The sequence below is a fragment of the Microcaecilia unicolor genome, chromosome 4 (assembly GCF_901765095.1).
Source record: "Microcaecilia unicolor chromosome 4, aMicUni1.1, whole genome shotgun sequence".
In the NCBI taxonomy this organism is placed as follows: Eukaryota; Metazoa; Chordata; class Amphibia; order Gymnophiona; family Siphonopidae; genus Microcaecilia; species Microcaecilia unicolor.
In genome coordinates this window covers 289,042,270-289,063,546 of record NC_044034.1, presented here as the reverse complement: position 1 = coordinate 289,063,546, position 21,277 = coordinate 289,042,270, and the positions used below count along the sequence as shown (strand labels likewise).

General features: G+C 43.2%; 1 protein-coding gene across 1 annotated transcript in view; it reads left to right on the top strand.

Moving 5' to 3' along the window:
- The window catches only part of LOC115469229 (E3 ubiquitin-protein ligase MARCH5-like), a 29,725-nt gene extending 10,715 nt beyond the window's left edge, over positions 1-19,010 (top strand). Inside the window, exons 4-6 of the mRNA XM_030201668.1 lie at positions 6,247-6,430; positions 11,719-11,885; positions 18,306-19,010. Coding sequence (XP_030057528.1) covers positions 6,247-6,430; positions 11,719-11,885; positions 18,306-18,494 — 540 coding nt within the window. The 3' untranslated portion in view covers positions 18,495-19,010. The remainder of the gene's footprint in view (positions 1-6,246; positions 6,431-11,718; positions 11,886-18,305) is intronic.
- Positions 19,011-21,277: the final 2,267 nt, after the last annotated feature.

Genomic DNA, 21,277 nt, shown 5'->3' with positions numbered 1-21,277 from the left:
TTCCACAGGGATCCCCCCTCTCACCGACCTTATGTAACCTAATGATGATACCCTTGGCCAAACTACTATCAAATCAAAACCTCAACCCATACATATACGCTGATGACTTAACGATCTACATCCCATTTAAACAAGATTTAAAGGAAATCTCCAACGAAATCAACCAAAGTCTACACATCATTCATTCATGGGCAGATGCATTTCAGCTGAAACTTAATGCAGAAAAAACCCAATGTCTAATACTCACCTCTCAACACAATACGAACAAATTCACCACCATCAACACACCAAAACTGAATCTACCAATTTCGGATACCCTAAAAATTCTTGGAGTTACCATTGACCGACACCTAACGCTTGAGAGTCACGCGAAAAACACAACCAAAAAGATGTTCCATTCAATGTGGAAATTAAAAAGAGTAAGACAATACTTCCCAAGGACCGTCTTCCGTAACCTGGTACAATCATTGGTACTCAGTCACCTAGACCTTTGTAATGCACTCTACGCTGGCTGCAAAGAGCAAATACTAAAAAAATCTCCAGACAGCCCAGAATACAGCAGCCAGACTCATATTCGGAAAATCAAAATATGAAACTGCTAAACCCCTACGAGAAAAGTTACACTGGCTCCCACTCAAAGAACGCATCACGTTCAAAATATGCACCCTAGTTCACAAAATCATTCACGGCGAAGCCCCAGCCTACATGTCAGGCTTGATAGACTTACCACCCAGGAATGCTAAAAAATCATCTCGCACATTCCTTAATCTTCATTTCCCCAACTGTAAAGGTCTAAAATACAAACGAATGCACGCATCAACCTTTTCATATATGAGCACACAAATTGGAATGCGCTGCTGCGCAATCTAAAAACGATCTGTGATCTAACCAACTTTCGCATACTGAAGACCCATCTCTTTAACAGGACATACCACAAAGATTAACACATGTGAACTCCCCCACATGTATCCAAAACTGTCTTAAAATGTTCTCTTGTTATATTACTATCATGTTTTTCATTATCATGTAACCCAAAATCCTTCTGTAATACCAAACGTTTATTCTCTTCTTATTTCCACTATTCATGATGTATTGTAAGCCACATTGAGCCTGCAAAGAGGTGGGAAAATGTGGGATACAAATGCAATAAAGAAAGAAAGAAAGAAAGCAACACTAAATTCAGACTCCTATGAGAATTACTGTCCCCTCTCTAACTTGCCTTTCTTAACCGTCAGTAGAACAAATAATTTATAGTCAGCCACAAATTTTTTTGGAATCTTCTGAAGCACTGAACAGATTTCAGTCTGATTTCCATCCGTAAATATTGAGACAATTTTAGTATGTCTGATTGAATAACAACATCTAGTAGTGCTCTAGAAATGATAAGTTCTAGTAGTAGTATAACATGGACCAAGGTAGGTCAGTTAGTGGAGTTGCTTACCTGTAATAGGGGATCATGTACAGCATCCTGGATAGAGAAGTTTGAAAGGGGGATGGAGTTGAAATGCATCACCTCACCTCTTCAGACACACGTTTACTCTCCCACCATAACTGCTTTGTGTACATTGCTCTTCTAGTTTCCCTTTCTCCCTTGACCAATTCTGCCTCTCTTTTTCTCACCTTCTCCTTTTCTTTTTAATTGAATTTTGTAAACCGCTTTGAAGGCTGTGGTAGGCCCCCTGCAATATATTAAGCATGTGAAATAAATAAACAGTCTGTAGGAAGGCGCTATCAGATCAGGAAGAATGGTTAAGATACTAGTGTGTAGTGAAGGTGTTTACTGAATACCAAGTAGCTGCCTTGCACATCAACTGAGCCTGACCAGCAAATTTGATGCATCCCAGCTCTGCTGGGTGGAGTGAAGCCTGCTTGACTGTAGCTGAATGCTCTATAATTTGATATCTACTTGGAGGTCATTTGCTTATTTATGCTGGTCCATGGCTTTATTCATGATACATGAGATGAAGAATTGTGAAGGCTTTCTGTGCTCTACAGTTTGAAGTAGCTAATAAGACGAGTCCTGTTTACAAGCCAGAGTGTGGAACATTGCCTCTGTGCTGCAGGAGTGCAGCTTAGGAGAAAAGATGGGAAATAAAATGGATTGGTTGAGATGGAATGTTTATATTTATTTTGTTACTATGTGATTACGGTATAACTGTGTATATGGTGAGTAAAGCATGGGCTAACAAATACAACAAAGAACAGGAATTTCAATTTAACTAATCTTCAATATGTTGATATAGAGGGGCATAATCGAACAGGGCGCCCAAGTTTTCCTGAGCATGAAGGGGCGGGGAAACCGCTATTATCGAAACAAGATGGGCGTCCATCTTTCGTTTCTATAATATGGTCGGGGACGCCCAAATCTCAACATTAAGGTCGACCTTAGAGATGGTCGACCTAAATGTTGAGATGGTCGACCTTAGAGATGGTCGTCACCAGTTTTCGGCGATAATGGAAACTGAGGACGCCCATCTCAAAAACTACCAAATCCAAGGCATTTGGTCGTGGGAGGAGCCAGCATTCATAGTGCACTGGTCCCCCTGACATGCCAGGACACCAACCGTGCACCCTAGGGGGCACTGCAGTGGACTTCACAAATTGCTCCCAGGTGCATAGCTCCCTTACCTTCGGTGCTGATCCCCCCCAAACCCCCCCCAAAACCCACTACTGTACACCACTACCATAGCCCTAACGAGTGAAGGGGGCACCTACATGTGGGAACAGTGGGTTTCGGGTGGGTTTTGAAGGGCTCACATTTACCAGCACAAGTGTAACAGGTAGGGGGGAGATGGGTCTGGGTCCTCCTGCCTGATGTGCACTGCACCCACTAAAACTGGTCTAGGGACCTGCATACTGCTGTCATGGAGCTGGGTATGACATTTGAGTCTGGCATAGAGGCTGGCAAAAAATTTAAAATTTTGTTTTTTAGGGTGGGAGGGGGTTGGTGACCACTGGGGGAGTAAGGGGAGAATTCCCTCCGGTGGTCATCTGGCCAGTTTGGTCACCTTTTTGAGGCTTGGTCGTGAAAAAAAATGGACCAAGTAAAGTCGACCAAATGCTCTTCAGAGATGCCCTTTTTTCCATTATCGGCCGAGGACGCCCATCTCTTAAGCACTCCCCAGTCCTCCCTTCGCTATGCCTCCAATACGCCCCCATGAACTTTGGTCATCTCTGCGACGGACTGCAGTTGAGGGCGCTCAAAATTGGCTTTCAATTATGCCGATTTGGGTGACCCTGAGAGGACGCCCATCTCCCGATTTGTGTAGGAAGATGGGCGCCCTTCTCTTTCAAAAATGCCTCTTATAGTGTACCACAAAAGAATAGATTATTACAAATAATTTTATTTTCATTCCAAACAATTATAATCAACATGCTGTGGCAGTTGTGATCTCTTGTAACTGTCCGACAAGGAAGTCCTGTAAATATGATTAGGAGAACCATAAAAACCATAGTTAAGCTGTGGACATTGAGCGGCTCCTGAGGACACCTGGTGGCGAAACACAGCTGTTTCATGCATCTGGTTTCATCAGTGATTGCAATTTAATTTGTTGGAAGAAGTTGATCATATATGGAATATAATTGCCCTGATGATTTGGATTATCCAAATTTGATGACTATACAATATTGTTTGTAAACTTCAATGGATTCAGTAACACAGGAGGTTGCTTGTTTCTCCGTTGTTTTGAACGAACATCATTGATATCTTCATCATGGACTATTAACTTCTATATATAATCATTTATGAACATTTGGAAAGTATATATATATAATGAGAAGGAGTAATTAGATCGGAGAACAATGTTCATTCCAAGGGTTTTTCTGTTTTATGTAATTATTTAGAAGGCTGATTATAATTGTTTGGAGCGAAAATAAAATTATTTGTATTAATCTATTCTTTTGTCGTACATTATATGAGTAAAGCATGAGGCCAATTCTTTTTAATACTTTATTAATGTAGTCTTAGACTGTTTCCTATTGAGTAAAACTGAAGAGAGATAACACCAAACTGCTAGGAGTGGAAGAGTTGCCTAATGGTTAATGCAGAGGGCTGAGAACCAGGGGAACCAGGATAGATTCCAACTGCAGCACCTTGTGACCCTGGGCAAGTCACCTAATCCTCTGTTGCCCCAAGTACAACCCTCCCCCCCCCCCAAAAAAAAAAAAAAACCTCTTTAGAATTCCTAGTAGTCTAATGGCCCCTTTGGGGCAGGTGCGATTCCCAGGCGCTCCTGTGTATGCCGGATCCATTTTCAAAATAGCTGCTGCAACCTCCCACAGTGTGTCAGCAGCCATTTTGACTGTGGAGCTGGAATTGACAGCAACTGGGGAGTTCTCCTGCCCCGAAGAGACAGCTAGACCACCAAGGCTTCTAAATGGTAGGCTTGGGGAGGGCCTTTGGACCGGGGGAGGGTGGTGGGCAGAGAGTGGTCACATTGTGATTGCAGGTATGTGTGGGGTGGGGGGGGGGGGGGGGAGGTTTGGTTTCAGAACAAAAATGCACTGACATTTTCAGCTGAAACTGAGGCATGACCAAACTCAGATTTCGGGCCAATTTCAACACCGATATTTGGTCAGCCTCTAGTAAGGAGTGGGATCAGAAGGGAGGATCCTTCATCTGAGGAGGAGACTGAAGCTGCTAGTGTTCCATATTCTCAGAAGTGGGAGAAAGACTGGAGCCATGGACTTTGAGAATATGTATAAATGACAATGTAAGAGGAGCTAGAATCCAAGTCCCAGGTGCATCCTGCTAACCTTGAGCAAAGAGGGGTCATGAGTAACTTGGACTATAAGTAGAAAAGTCCTTTTGAGAGAGTAGGGGCTTATCTGTTGTGTGGAGTGACTGCATAGAGGCGCGAGAGAATGGAGAGGGGGAATTTAACCAGGATTTGTCGCAAGCCCTAAACAGCTGATTGCTGAAAGAGAGATTGAGAAGGAGCAGAGCCTAGAGACAGCGTAGATCCCAGTTAACTCAAAGGCACTTTAGAGGAGCAAAGACACCCAGGAGGGTCCAGAACATGTGGCAGTGAGAAAGTAACTCGGAGAATAGGAGTGAGTTAGAGACAAAATGAAACCAGAATCATGAGAAAATTGAAACCTTTTCTCCTAATATTACTCTTTTGGGGACTGTATGTCTTATTTTTATTGCCCTTCCAGTAAAGGCCAGAACTGAGCTTCAGTTATTGATTTTAATTTTTAAAATATTACATGGTCTCTGCCCAGAATATATTATTAGTTTTATCTCTGTGCTTAATCCATCGAGGCTCAGGTTCGTTCAGACTTGAGACTCGAAATTCCTAATATGAAAAGCTGTTCAGTAGAGCCAAAAAATCATATCATTTCAGGCAGAGGCCCTATACTTTGGAATGCCTTGCCAGTGGAATTAAGAACTCTTCCAAATTACTCTGGCTTTAGACGTGCTTGAAAGACTTGGGCTTTTTCATAAATATTTGCTTCAAGTTGTACTGACTTCAGAAATTTTGTTATACCTATCTAGAAACATGATTGATGTTAGTAATTCTGTTATACTTATTTCTTTGTACTGTAACTTTGTATAACCTCTCCTTGAGAGCTGCCTTGAGTATTGTTGGTTAAGTGGCCTATAAATGACCATCTATATATATAAAAGGCACTTTGAAGCCTCAAGCCGGAAACTTGAGGCGCCCGAGATATCCGGTTTGGCCTGCAGGCTCCAGTCACTGTAGCTCCGCCCTTGCGTCAAAATGCGATGATGTTGAGGGCGGGGCGGCCCTCACGTCAAAACGTGATGACGTTGAGGGCGGGGCGGCCCTCGCAACCACGTCACTGAGGGACGAAGGGACGAAGAGGAGAGGTGTGCAACTCGGAACGGAGGCAAGGAGGGGGTGTCTGCAACTCGGGAGGGAGGGAGGACGGGGGAGGGGGGATTACCCTGCTAGCGCCCGTTTCATTTTTGCCAGAAACGGGCATTTCTTACTAGTGTTAAATTAAATTAAATATATTTTTGTTTGCCTGGTAGCTTTCCCCTGTCCAGAAAAAGCTGAGAAAATCTTAAGCCACCTACTGAGACCCTTTATCAGTGTTTGGTGTGCATAGGCAGAGAATGATAGAGAAGAGTGTGATTTGGGGCCCGACGCCTAAAACAGCCAGTTCCCCTCAGTCCCTCATATTGGAGGACTGGCTGCACTAATCGCACTCATACCATTGCCTTCTTTTTGTATAGAGAATGCCTAACTACTATTATCCTTTCTTCCTTTCCCGCTGCAGGTAGTTGGTCATAAGAAGGGACTAAATGTGATGGAGCGAGCAGACCCCCTTTTCCTGCTAATGGGGCTGCCCACCATCCCTGTCATGTTGACACTGGGGAAGATGATCCGCTGGGAGGACTATGTGCTGCGTGTGTGGCGGAAATATTCCAGCAAACTGCAGGCCCTCAACGTGCTGGTGCCAGGTGAGGGGTGTGACTCTGGAAGCAGGAATTTGGAGCCCTGCCCAGCCAGAACTGAGGCTCATGGTTAAGGGGAGGTCTTTAATAAGTTGACTAAAGTGCTATAACACTGGCTTCCAAAGTGGCATCAGACTCTTGTGCTTTAGGATATGAGCCTAGTGACAAATTACAATATGAAGGGGATAGGCAAAGGCAATATGTCTAAAGTAGACAAGGTGGTATTCATAGCTTAGCTAAGGAGGGGAGGTGGTTTAGAGCCAAAAGGTTACCAGTTTAAAACCCCAGATCTTCAGTTAAAAAATATTTAGTGACATTATGGAGCAAGTATAGAATTGTTACATTCCCCCTCTTGCAGGTCCCTTGTGCTCTGGCAGTAGACCCCCACCCCCCACCATGCTCCCTGTAAGTTAACCTGTTTTCTTTCTCTGGGTTGTCTGCCTGTCCCCCATCCTTGCTAATTTCTTGGGCTATAGTCTCCCACTCTCTATATCAGTGCTTCTCCTCTCTTTTTTAATCTTATGGTACACTTTCAAGTTTTTTCAATCTTTGTGACACCCCTAACCATGTTTTGCATGATCCTTACTTCCTACCTATCAAGATTCTAATGATGAGAGAGAGGCAGGTGGGAAGTAAGGGTCATGCATTACATGGTTAGGGGTGCCACAAAGATTGAAAAAGCTTGAAAGTGTAGCATAAGATTTCATTATGGTACAATGAAAGCAGTTTACATATTACATACAGGTACACTTTCCTGTCCTTAGTGGGCTCACAATTTAGGTTTTGTACCTGGGGCAGTGGAGGGTTAAGTGACTTGCCCAGGATCACAAGGAGCCACAGTGAGAACTGAACCTGGCTCCCTGGTTCTAACCATTAGGCTACATCTCCAAGCCATGTAGGCCCTATAGGTCTTGTTTCTTGAGATTACAGGGCCTCACACTTGCAGAAGTCGTATGGAAACCAGTAGAGGAGATGCACATAGGTAAACACTGCTCTCCTCCTGCCAGCAGGAAAGAGGGAAGGAAGGTGTGGTTACCAGATTTCAGGAAGGTGAATCTAGAGCAGGGTTGTCCAGCCTCAGTCCTCGAGGGCCGCAATCCAGTCGTGTTTTCAGGATTTCCCCAATGAATACGCATGTTCCATTGTATGCAAATAGATCTCATGCATATAATTGGGGAAATCCTGAAAACCCAACTTGGCAAGGGCTGAGGTTGGACACCCTGATGTAGGCTCTGGTTCCTGTAGTGCCAGTGATAAGTAAGCAGTTAATTCTAGAGTTGGGTAGGGGAAAGCTCAGCAGACTGTTCCCATGGAAAATTATAGTAATCTGCTCTCAATATTGACACATTTTTAAAATGTGCTTTTATCTCGATGTTAATTATACATTGGATAAAAAGAATCCAATAAAATCCGTGTATTTGGTCCATGCAAATTTTATGAAGGAAATACATTGTTAGAAATATTGAACAGAATTCTGGCATATCCACTTTACTGTAGGATCCATACGTCAGCTAGATCACTGTCTTACATATTTCTGTCACCAAACTGAAAATAAAATGCTTTTTTTTTCTCTCTTTGTTGTCTGGGAGTATTTTTTTAATTATTTTAGTCCCTTGTATTTTTTTATGTTTTCCTTCTTGTCTTTGTTTAATGTTTAACTTTTTAATTTCTGTTATCAAATGATAAAGAAAAAATCCAAACAAACAAAGGAATTAATCATGTGCATAAGCAAACAACAGTAAACATAGCTCCCTTTTGCCCCTCCTCCAATTCCCCTTTTCCCCTTCAATAGAAAATGATATGCCACCATACATTAGAGTCTTAAAGAATTCCTTTTGTCTTTATCTTCCTAATTCCTTGTCCAGGCTCTTCTTTCTACTTTACATTTCTTCTCTCACCAGTCTTCATCAATTCCTCCCTTATCCATTTCTCTCTTTTTGCCTCTAAATATCTCCCTTGTATCACCATCTCTTCACTCTGTATTCACTCACTTGGATCTCACACCTCCTCTTTCCTTCACCATCTTTCATCCTCCAGTTCGTCCAGTACTTGCTCCTCTCAGTGTTTCATCTCCTCCCTCTCACTGGGTTTCTTCTTCTCCTATCACCACCTCTGTCCCTCAGCTTCGGTCTCTCCCTCTCTCCTTCCCTACCTTTGTCACCACTTAAGACTCTCTTTCTCATACACATAACCTCCAACACAGTTTCTGGCTTTCTTTCACATACATCTTCCTCCTCTGCAGCTCTTGTGCCCTTGTCTTTCCATACCGCACTCCCACATACAATCACTCCCCAGCACCAGAACCACATGTCTTAGGCTCTGTACTGCCTTAGAGGCTGATCAAATTTTGGTTTCAGATTTGGCATCAAAACTTGACTGAAATTTGGGTTAGGGTTTTGGCTGAAAATTCCTGTGCATTTTTGGCTTACACAGAAACGCTCTCCTGTCCCCATCCTATCTGACCACCTGTAGGCCCACCCCAGGCCCACTTTAGAAAGCTCTGGTGGTCTAGAGGCCTCTTTGGAGGCAGGAACGAACCCCACTCATTCCTGCCCTGTGGTGCTGCTCCATCACAGTGGCTGCTGAGACTGCTGTAGGAGGTCCTGGCAGCCATTTTGTGATTGGACCAGCACGGGCAGGAGACTTGCTGCTGGGATCTCCCACGGCAGTCTCACAAGATGAAGCAGTGGCATGGAACAGGAATGAGTGGGATTTGTTCCTGCCCCCAAAGAGGCCACTAGACCACCAGGGCTTCCTAAGGTAGACTTGGGGAAAGCCTAAAAGGTGGTCAGGTTGGATGGGGAGGTGGAGAGTGATTGCCGGGGGGGGGGGGGGGGGTGGAGAGCGAGGGGGTCACCTGTGGGGGGGCTTTTTTGGTTGGGCATGGGGGAGGGAGGGGCAGTTTTGTTTTTGGGAGGGAATAGGGGGAGGCAGGTTTCTACCAAAACTGAAAAGCCAGTTTCAGTTGAAGATTCAGTTTTGGCAGAAACAGAAGATCCTGGGTTTGGTTGGGCTCTACTCTGTCTCTTTTTTACATCCTTTGCTCTCCTGTCTTCTCACACCTGCCTCAGATCACGTAGCAGCATGAACTTTGGGAAGAAAAAGTTGCCCTAGTTTGCATTGCTGATGTTACCTCCTTTTCCTCTGCACATATCTCCCACAGGAATTACAGCTGTAGCCCGGGGTTGAATATTCTAGCTTCATCCCTCCCCTCTTGTTACTGCTCTCTGCTCTCGAGGTTCATCCCTTTCTGCATCATGCAGCCGCTTTCATGTGACTAATATCCCCTACTCCACCACATAGGGTCCTCTGCTCTGTCTGTAGGCTTCTTCTTTGGTTGGTTAAGTGGTCTATAAATGACCATGTTAAATTAAATATATTTTTGTTTGCGTGGTAGCTTGCTGCTGTCCAGGAAAAGCTGAGAAAATCTTAAGCCACCTACTGGAGACCCTTTATCTGTGTTCGGTGTGCATGGGCAGAGAATCGTTGAGAAGAGTGTGATTTTTGGGAAGATGGCTAAAACAGCCTGTCCCCCTCAGTCCCACATATTGGAGGACTGGCTGCACTAGTCACACTCATACCATTGCCTTCTTTTTGTATAGAGAGTGCCTGACAACTATTATCCTTTCTTCCTTTGTCTGCACTGTTATCATCTCATGCTTAGACTACTGCAACTTGTTTCTCGAAGGTCTCCCACTACGCCTTCTCTCTCCCCTTCAATCCATTCAAAATTCTGCTGCACGACTTATATTCCACCAGTGTTGCTACGCTTATATTAGCCCTCCTCGTTACTTCATTGGCTCCCTATTTGTTTCCACATACAGTTCAAACTCCTCTTACTGACTTACAAGTGCATTCACTCTGCAGCTCCTCAGTACCCCTATACTCCTCCCTGCGAACTCTATTCATTGGGTTCTCTTACCTGTACCCTTCTCCTCCACTGCCAACTCCAGATTCCGTTCCTTTTATCTTGCTGCTCCATATGCCTGGAGTAGACTTCCTGAGTCAATACGTCAAGCTCCAGCTCTGGCTGTATTCAAATCTAGGCTAAAAACCTACCTTTTTGAGGCTCCTATTCACTTGTTCAGTACCCATGTCTTGTTTTATCATTCCCACCTTAAGTATTCCCTTATCCCTTATTTGTTATATTTGTCTGTCTTGATTAAATTGTAAGCTCTGTGGAGCAGGGACTGTCTCTTACATGTTTAATGTACAGCGTTGCGTATGTCTAGTAGCCCTGTACAAGTGATAAGTAGTAGTAGTAGTAGTGGTGGAGGCAGGGGTTTGTAGCAGAAAAAAGACTGTTCTCCATGGAATACTGGAGCAGTGACACAGCAAGGTCTTTTCCACTGGTGTCCCAACACACTAGTTGAAGCACTGCCCTATAAGGACTCCTGCTCTCTGTAGGATGCTTTCTTTTGTGTGACTACTGTCCCCTACTCCATATAGGGTCCTGTGCTTTGTCTGTAGGCTTCTTCTTTCTGTAGGTTTCTCCACTTAGTAGCCTTCCTCACTTTCTAGCTGTGGGCAGCCTCTCTGCCTGGAGGTCATCCTGTTGTCTGTTTACGGGGACACCATTCCCTGCAGAGTCCCCTAATCATCTGGCACTCCCAAAATAGTACGAAGAGCTGAAGCATGACTTTATCAGAGAAGGTTTATTAAATAGGTGGTGATCCTAATAGAAGGGATGGTTTGGATTTAATTCATGCTATTATCAATTGTAGTTCAAGGTGAGTTAGGTACAGTAAGTTTGTACCTGAGACAACGGTGGATTAAGTGACTTGCTGAAAATATCAAGGAGCAGCAGTGGGACTTGAACATCTCAGCTCGCTACTGTAACTATTAGGTTACTCCTCCACACCTTTTCATGACAAATGGGAAAAGATTTTATGCAAAGATGTTTTAATTGTTATCTAAGAGAAAGGAGGTATAGGAGTAAAAACATTGCAGAAGCTGCAGCTAACAAAGAGAGGTTGCAGTTTTACTTATGAAAAATGATGCAAGAGGCAGGGCTTTGCTGCTCAGCTGTAGCACAGTAGCATAAGAGGTCCCTGTGGCAGGGTGCAGTGCTTCATGAAAGTGAGAACTGGTGCCAGGCTAGTTCATGCTAGGGTGGCAACTGCAAGAGATATACAAGAAGCATAGTGGGCTTCAGCCTTGGAGGAGATTCTGTGCCTGCATTTGGCAACTGAATCATTCTTGTAATCTGGTAGAATGCCCCTTCTCTAAGGTTTACCTGATCCTGAGAAGATAGACAGCACCTCTCTCATTGCTTTTCACCTTGTTTTGTACAGGTATTGGACGCCCTGCTCCCCCCATGTTGGCTGAGACATGGTCTCAGAGTGATCATCTCTCCATCTCACGGACACTGTGTGGAGCTCTAGTCTTCCCTACCATTGCAAATCTGGTGGGCAGGCTGATGTTCCGTAAGGTAAACTCCAGCCTCCAGCGTACCGTCCTGGTGAGTATGTGCACAGCCAATGCACAGAACATGATATCTGGAAGAAATCTGCCAGACAGTGCTTGTGTAACCTCGGTTCAGTTTCACTAGGTTTTGCAGTTGTAGAAGTGGACCTCAGGTGCTCTCTGCTGCAAAGGAAGCTTTTCCATCTTCCTCTGTATCTTACATCTGTGCAGCATTGCTCAGTTGCCAGTACTGAACACTGGAGTTCAAACTGTTTTGCTTTTGCAAACACAGCAGTCTGTAGGCAGCAGAAGGATTGATTAACAAGAGATGTCTAAATTGCTTGCAATGACTGGGGAGGGGACACTTGACCCTGCTGTTTATTGCTATCCAGTTCTTCTGCTTTCACTACTGAGTTATCCATCACTCACTGATGCAGTGGAAGATGAGCAGTACTCATAATTCAGGAAGCTCCATTTTGGGCCTCCTGAATGAAGCATCTAATCCAGAATGTTTTTATCATTTGCTTCTCTGGAACATAAGCTTGTGCTACAGGCGGCTGAATTCTGAGCCATCCTCGTTTGAAAGGAGCTGCTACAGGCATAAGTCAGGCCCAGATGCACAAAACCTAACGAGCCCACAACTTGCGTTTTAAACTGGTTCCAGCCAGTTTAAAACGCAAGTAGTTCACCCGGGCATGCACTAAGGGCATTTTCCCTGCCACGGTAGCAGCAACGAAAACGGAAATGCAAATGATTGAAAAGCTATTATAATGAGCTGCACTACCGTTGCAGCCCATTATAATGAGATGCACTACCGTTTTTTCCGATTCCCTTACCGTAGGAACCCTAACGAGATGGTCTGACCTCTTGTTAGGGCTCCTGTGAGGGAATCGGAAAGGAAAAGGGCCCCCAAAAAAAGGTAAAAAAGAAAAAAAAAAAGCAGGAGCGCATGTGAGGGGCGTCCTTTAAGGACGTACTCTCCCTGCGCTTGTGAGAGACGTCTTTTTTTTTCGCAGTTTTTTGCTCTGCCGGCGCTCGTGTTTTTTCCCCCCTTCTATTTAGTCTTCGCCACGCCACTTACCCCTCCACAGCGAAATTTTTCTATTTTCCTGGTTGCCGGAGAATCGGGACGTCCCTTTAGATTAGGCTCCTCTTCCTGGTCTCTTCAGCCAATCAGAGCGCGTTTCGCTGACAACAGCCAGCTAAGCCCGCTTTGATTGGCTGAAGAGACCAGGAAGAGGAGCCTAATCTAAAGGGTCGTCTCGATTTTCCGACTCAGGTACCGAAGGACTAGAGAATGCAAGTGAGCTACAACGAGTAGCTCTTTTGCATTCCCTATCGTTGATGCATTCCCGTTCCCTACCGATTCGCTATGGAATCGGTAGGGAACGGGAATTACCAATGTCTTTAATGCATCTGGGCCTCAGTACATACACACCAGGCTGAACTACTTAGCATTTTATTAATGATCTGGAAATGGGAACGACAAGTGAGGTGATTACATTTGCAGATGACACAAAACTATTCAAAGCTGTTAAAACACATGCGGATTGTGAAACATTGCAGGGAGTCTTTAGGAAGTTGGATGACTGAGCATCCAAATGACAGATGAAATTTAATGTTTACAAATGAAAAGTGATGTTCATTGGGAAGAATAATCCAAATCATAGTTACCTAATGCTAAGGTCCACCTTAGGAGTCAGCACCCAAGAAAAAGATCTCGGTATCATTGTGAACATATGCTGAAATCCTCTGCCGAGTGTGTGGTGGCGACCAAAAAAGCAAACAGAATGCTAGGAATTAATAGGAAAGGGGTGCAAAATAAGACCAAGAATACTATAATGCCTGTGTATAGCTCCATGATGCAACCTCACCTTGCATATTGGGTGCAATTCTGGTCGCCATATCTTTAAAAAGAGATAGCTGAATTAAAAATGGTTTAAACAAGGGTGACCAAAATGATAAATGGGATGGAACTACTCTCATACGAGGAAAGGCTGAAGAGGTTAGGACTCCAGCTTGGAAAAGAGATAGCAGAGGGGGGGATATGATTAAGGTCTACAGAATTTTGAGTGGTGTAGAATGGGTAAAAGTGAATCGATTGTTGTACTCTTTCAAAAGGTACAAAGATTAGGGGACAGTTACACAGTACTACTTTTTATTATAAATGAGATGAACAAGACAATAATTAAATCAAGAACAGTAGCAGAATGAACAAACTCCCCAGCAGAACAACCCCAAATCCCCCAATTATAATGGCAATACATAACAATAGAGCTGAAGTCTGTTATGCATATTGCAGTCCCCTCAGCAGCAGCAACCCCTCACCTCACCCCGGTCTATTGCATTATAAATACTTTCCACCACTGTCCAACTCCTCAGCTCCATACTGGAGGTCCTGCGGTCATGTCAGTTTCATTTTCCATGCTTAAGGTAACCCACAGTTGCCTCTTCCCCTCAATTTCACTTGCTTTTATGGTATATCCTTCACTAAAGACCTCGTCTTTCTCGCGTGTTCCCGAAAAGACCTAGTCTTTCTCGCGTGTCCCCAATACTATCTGTCCTTCAGAACAGGGCTGATAAGGCAGTGTCCCAGCCATAGTTCCCATTGCACTATGTACTCTTACAGTGACAGGATCCATCCTTGCCATTAGTTCCTCCAAGGGTGAGATTATATTACCCAGACTGGAAAGCTTTGGTGCACCTGCCCCTCCAACACTTGATCCTTCAGCTCCTGTTTCCCTTCACATCTGCCTTTCCTTCTCCTCTTTTCTCATCTCTATATTTTCATGCCTATTCCTTTCCCTGGCCCTCATTTTCTGTATCTTCACACCTTCTTTATGGTCCTGTATCCCTCAAAGGGAATTGTACCTCTAATGTAGTCAAATCTCTCTCACTTTTTCCTGCTTCTTCACTTATGCTTATACCTTCCTGGTACGTAACATCTATTCTTCCTGCTTCCATATTGGAAAAGGTCATTGTAGCTATTATTTATGCCCCTGACAGTGGAGTCAATACGAGAAGATTCCTTATCGCCAGTAATCCTGAGTCCCTTCTTGTATCGTTCATTTTACATGTGACACCATGCATCAAATCTTTCTCTCCCCTGTAGTACTACTATGAAACATTCCAGTTGTGGATTGATTCAGGGATGTGTATGTGACCTATTGCCTTGCCCTTCTTAAAACTACCCTAGTTCCATGCTTCTCTGTCTGACATTCTCAGAACATGGAGCCTAGTTAGAGGTTAGAATCCCAAATACCTTAGCCCATTTCAAGGTTCCAGCTACCACCTCAGATGACCTTCTTTTGTGATCTGCCATGACTTTTATTTATGTGAAACTTAATGCCTATGTACCAAATGCTAATCTGCAGGTTTAGTACACACGTTTCAGTAGTAGAGCCTAGTTGATATTTTTTTTTTTATTGGAAATTATTACAAGAACTTGAGAATAGCAACTATACACAGAAGAACATTTGTTTCTCTTACGAACTGAGAAATTAGCTAAGCTGTTTGTTTTGTTTTTTTTAATTCTTGAAAAATGCATGAAATTGCAAAGAACTGAGAGATTTGCAAGTGGGGACGTTGGTCTTGGGATATAACCTAAAAGGGTTCTAGGATGGAGTTACTGTAACACAGAGGTGTATTTTCTAGGAAACAGAATGCGATGGCATTAAAGACAGTAAGGACTGCTTTAGTTGTCCAATTTCCTTCAATTCTGCGGCAAACTCAATAGTAGTCACAGCTTGTAGTTTCACAGCAAAATTGTTAGTGACGCTACTCCTCACTTTTTCTGCAGGTATATTAGAGATGTGACTTGGGGGATCGTTTCCGCTGCTTGAAATGATGCATACCTTTTATCACTTCTATGGCAAAATTTGCTGTGTGAATATTTCTGGTATAGACAATCACTGTTCAGTCACAAGTACACAGCAAATAATTGGTATATAATCTCAGATGTAAGAGACTATTGGTTGATCAGTCCTGGTCTTCTGCACAAGTGCCAGCTTGAAATATGAAGAGTAGTTACATTTTTTTTGTGTAGTGTCCCCTAAGAGTAGCAGAAGCAGTTTCTTCCGTCTTATATGTACTTTATATCTGAAAATTAGAGTACTTATGGGAATATAATCATGGGTTTTTGCAGAGCGTCTTTCCAGGTGCAGCTTATACTCAGAGCGACATGAATGATTTTTTGTTATTCTTTCAGTTGAACCATGTGTACCCATGTATGAGCACTCATTAGGAGTCACATGGTTAGGACAACTAATATTCAGAAAGATAGGGTACACTTGTTCTCTAGAGATGGGTACTGTAGTCATGGATTTTGAAATTTCATTGCTCGAATGATATTTATTTATTAGGATTTCTTTACCTCCTTTGAAGAATTCACTCAAGGTGGTGTACAGTAAGAATAAATCAAACATGAGCAATAGACAATTACAGCAGTAAAAATATTCAAACAATACAAAAGTAAAGCATAGTATACTACTTAACAATATCAACACAAATGTAATAGAACAGTTTTAACTTACAGTATAGGGTATAAGCAAAGATGGAACATGTGGAGGGGCATAATCGAAAGGGGCGCCCAAGTTTCCTGAGGACGTCCTCGCAGGACCGTCCCGGCAAAGGGGCGGGGAAACCCATATTATCGAAACAAGATGGGCGTCCATCTTTCGTTTCGATAATACGTTCAGGGATACCCAAATCTTGACAGGTCGTCTAAAAATGGTCGTCCCTAGACGTGGTCATTTCTGATTTTCGGGCGATAATGGAAACCGAGAATGCCATCTCAGAAACGACCAAATCCAAGCTATTGGTCCGTGGGAGGAGCCAGCATTTGTAGGCACTGGTCCCCCTGACATGCCAGGACACACAACTGGGCACCCTAGGGGGCACTGCAGTGGACTTCACAAATTGCTCCCAGGTGCATAGCTCCCTTACCTTGTGTGCTGACGCCCCCCAACCCCCCCCCCCCCAAAACCCACTCCCACACAACTGTACACCACTACCAATGAGCCGTTTACGGGTGAAGGGGGACACCTAGATTGCGGGTACAGTGGGTTTCTAGGTGGGTTTTGAAGGGCTCACATTTACTCACAAGTGTAACAGGTAGGGAGGGATGGGCTTGGGTCCGCCTGCCTGAAGTGCACTGCACCCACTAAAACTGCTCCAGGGACCTGCATACTGCTGTGATGGAGCTGGGTATGATATTTGAGGCTGGCAAAAAAATATTTTTACATTTTTTGCGGGAGGGAGGGGGTTAGTGACCAACTGGGTGAGTAAGGGGAGGTCATCTGGTCAGTTCGGGCACCTTTTTGTGGCTTGGTCATAAGAAAAAAAAGGACCAGGAAAGTCATCCAAGTGTTCATCAGGGATGCTTTTTTTCCATTATGGGTCGAGGATGCCCGATGTGTTAGGCACGCCCAAGTCCTGCCTTCGCTACGCCTCATGATGCGCCCCCGGGGAACTTTGGTGTTCCCTGTGAACGGAAAGCAGTTGGGGATGCCCAAAATCGGCTTTGATTGATGCCGATTTGGGCGACCCTGTGAGAAGGACACCCATCTTCTGATTTTTTGTCGAAAGATGGGCATCCTTCTCTTCGAAAATAGCCTGATAGCAAGAAGTAAGAGAAGTTGGAAATAAGGGTGACTAATTTAAAGAAAGTTGCACATGAGGTCAAAGAGATGGTTAACAGTATAGATAGGTAAGAGAGTGCACGTGAGGTCAGAGATGGTTAACCATATAGATAAGGTGACAAATTTAAAGAAGTTGCACATAGGTCAGAGAGATGGTTAACATACAAGAAGTTAAGAGAGTAAGAAGGAGTTAGAGAATAAGGTGACAATTAAAGAAAGGTGTACATGAGGCAGAGTGGTTAAATATTATCTTAGCTAAGGGTAGGAGTGGATAAACATATTCTTCTGCAGTATGTGCAGCCCGTGTCACTCCTTGTGTGTGAGCGAGACAAGTTAGTTACTTCTTCCATTAAAAGGCCTGGTTAAAGAGCCACCTTTCACTTGCTTCCTGAAGTAGAGATAGGATCCGCTAACACAAGACTTTCAAGATATGCTGCTAGAAGTTTTACTGAGTCAGTTTTGGCCCATACTTTGCTTGCTTGAGTTGCCAGGTGTCCATCACGGATCTATATTGCCCTGATTTTTAACAGTATTTTGTGTTTTAGCTACATGATATCACCCATGCAGTTTTCATTGGCACAGCCTCCAATGAGCCCTCTGGCAACTGCTTAAGGGTAGGGTCACAAGCTCACAGCACATGTCTAGTAGCACTGTGACTTTCCTTTCACTTGCAATTAGGGATCATCTGTGCTCATTTGTACGGTGGTGAATCATGCTACTATTTTTAACCTTCATCACCTCCTGCAAGTCATACAGAGAATGAAATGGTAAGGTGGACTTTAATACTTAGGAGTAACTGTATTTCTCTTTTTGATCTCCTTCTTGTCCCCTGGCAGGGTGGGATAGCCTTCATTGTCATTAAAGGAGCGCTGAAGGTATATTTTAAACAGCAACAGTATTTGATCCAGGCTAACCGTCACATCCTCAACTACCCAGACAAGGGGGATGAGGAGGAAGACGAAGAGGAAGATGCAGCAGTGCAGCCTGACAGTGAAGATAGTGGTAGTGAGGAGAACATTACTTAATACACACCACAGTTCTTCCTGCTCCTTCCTGGGACCCTCTGTGTGATACATTGTGCAAACTTCTGCAGCCTGCAAGAAAAGGATGCAGAAGCTCTTGCCTTCCTCGCCCTCCCCTCCTCTCCCTAAGTTAAAGGTGCACTCTGCACTTCATCAGTTTTATCAGTAGGGGGTCTGTCTGATGGGATGCAGCAGAACTTTCCCCCCAAAGGCTACATTTAAGTATCTAGTAAAATCTTGTAATTGTTTTTTTTTCTGGACAAGCTTGTATGTGAAGTATTTCCTTTCTAGAAGCTGCAAGAAATTAAATCCTTGGGAAAAGAAATTGCTCTTTTTTTTCAATTGTGCCAGCAAACTGATTTGTCATCTTTTTGGCCTACTTTTGCCAATCTTTCTGTCTGATCCACCCTGGATGTGTCTATCCAGGCAGTGGAACTGCAGTTGGACTATTACACTACATGCTGCAGAGGGAACGTTTTCCTGTGGCACTTAAAAGAAAAATACAGTATTGATTCTAAAGTACATAAAAATATAAAATGTGTCGGTTCTTTATAATAGGTGTTGCTGTTAATATGTCTTATTGTATAAGACAATGTGTACACAGGTGTTTGATTTGCCTAACACCACTCATGGCACAGATCTTGCTTCAGATCCTCCTTTTGATGACAACAGCGCTTGTAAATGCTTCCTCCAGCTCACTAACTTTCAAATCCACTCCTCAAGATGGTTTGGCAGGCAATCAAAATATGATCTGAGAATCAGGTTAGTCTCCATTTCTAAGCAGTGTTTTGTTATGACCTACAGTGCATTATGGGAATTGGGGGCTATTAGAAAATAAGATGGCTGCCCTTTTGTTTCTTTGCTCTTGATATGTTAAAAGGTTTTTGTTGAACATTAAATTGTAACAACAGCTTGTGTATATCTCTTAAGTGCATAAATAGTTGAGAAATGTTATTAATAAATTTGTTTACATTTTGGCAACATAAGCCATCTGAAAATGATCAAATAGTGTTTCCAGTTCAAGCTAAACAATCCAGGAGTTCCCCACTTCCCTGGTATATTTTAGAGACATTTACATTACATCTGAGTCCTACGTATACAGATCAATGAGGCAGTGGTGTGCTGGAGCAGGGCTCTCACAGGCTCTCAAGAGCCGTTTGTTAAGTTTTTAAGAATTTGGAGCCGGTTCTTCCATGGCTACTTTAACAAATTGATCCCAAAATGTGGGCTTGGGTCCCTCCTGAATTCTCTTTTACTTTGCCTGGGAGAGAACAGCCCACTGTTTAACAATTTACCAGCACACCCCTGAATGCAGGTAACAAAAGAGAGCTAGAGCATGCTCTAGGAAGTCACAGTGCAATAAAAGCCAAGAATAACCACCTAGATCAGGTTCTAAACTTAGGACCTCTTTTATCAAGCCGCAAGCCGGTTCCCATACTGCAATGCTGACGGAGCCCATTCAGAGTGAATGAGCTTTTGTCAGCATTACCTCACCGGGAACTGCTAGTGTGGCTTGATAAAAGAGGCCCTTAACAAATAAGAATGTCTTAAGTTGTCTCCTAAACTGATGTAGGTGACAAAATTAGTGCATTCCAAGACAGAGTGGCCTGATGGAAAAGTTAATAACAGCTGGTTCCTAAGACCGTGCACCTCATTGCAAGTTAAACATTGAAAAAAAAGTGCATATATTTTGGGAAATTACCGCCAATATATTTGTGAGTTAAAATACAAATCTAGCATTTATAGGGAGCCAATGCAATTCTAAAAACAACGGTATAAGTGCATCATATTTAGATGCAGAAAAAAAAATCAACCTAACAGCTGCATTCTGAACCAATTGCAACCTATGTTTCAAAAATTGTGAGCAGTCAATGTAGACTGAGTTGCAGTATCAAGCTCTGATAACACTAGACCTTTGAACAAGAAGTCTAAACGTTGGTTGATCAAAGTATTTGTGAAGAACTCTCAATTTCTTCAACAACAACAAAAAAGAAATCTTAGCACTTTGTTCACCTGAAGAGTCATAGTGAACAGGAAACCCATGACTCAATCAAATTTAAGCAGTTGGATAAAGCAGTAGTATCGCTAGTACTGCTAGCTACTAACGGGAAAAAACATTGTTATATCATCTGCGTATATAAATGCTTTTTTTAATCGCAATTTCCAGATAATTCTAAGGAACATTTCACTTGAACAGAAAATTAGAAAACAATTTTTTTTTTTAACTTGAAAAAGTGAAAAGTTCTCCAAATAACATAGGGCGTCTTTTACTAAGGCGTGCTCACGTTTTTAGCACGTGCTAAAATTGTGGGAGCGCTAAATGTTAGAGACACCCATAGGAATGCATTGGCATCGCAACATTTAGCTCACCCACAATTTTAGCGTGCGCCAAAAACGTGAGTGCCTTAGTAAAAGACCCCCATAGTTCATATCATAGTAGGAGAAGAGTTAATGGAAATTTAAAGAGAAAAGATAATCATATCCAAAAAGACATGGTTGCCAACAGCATAGGTTCACGTCAGTTATTTATCTAGAGTCCTTGCTGGATCTTTAACCAATGAACTAGTATCCATAGACTTTCTACTTAGAAATCCTGAGAACTGAACAGGTTCAAAGAAGACATATTTGTCTGATTTCCACTTGATCACACACTTGCAAGGGTATTTGAGGAAAGAAAGTGCACCTAACTAGAGAACTGCAGGTCGCATCAGAAGGAAAGCCTTCCTTTTTTTTTTTTTAGTTTCTTTGGCCAAATCAGGAAATATTCTGACTTGCAGACCCCAAAA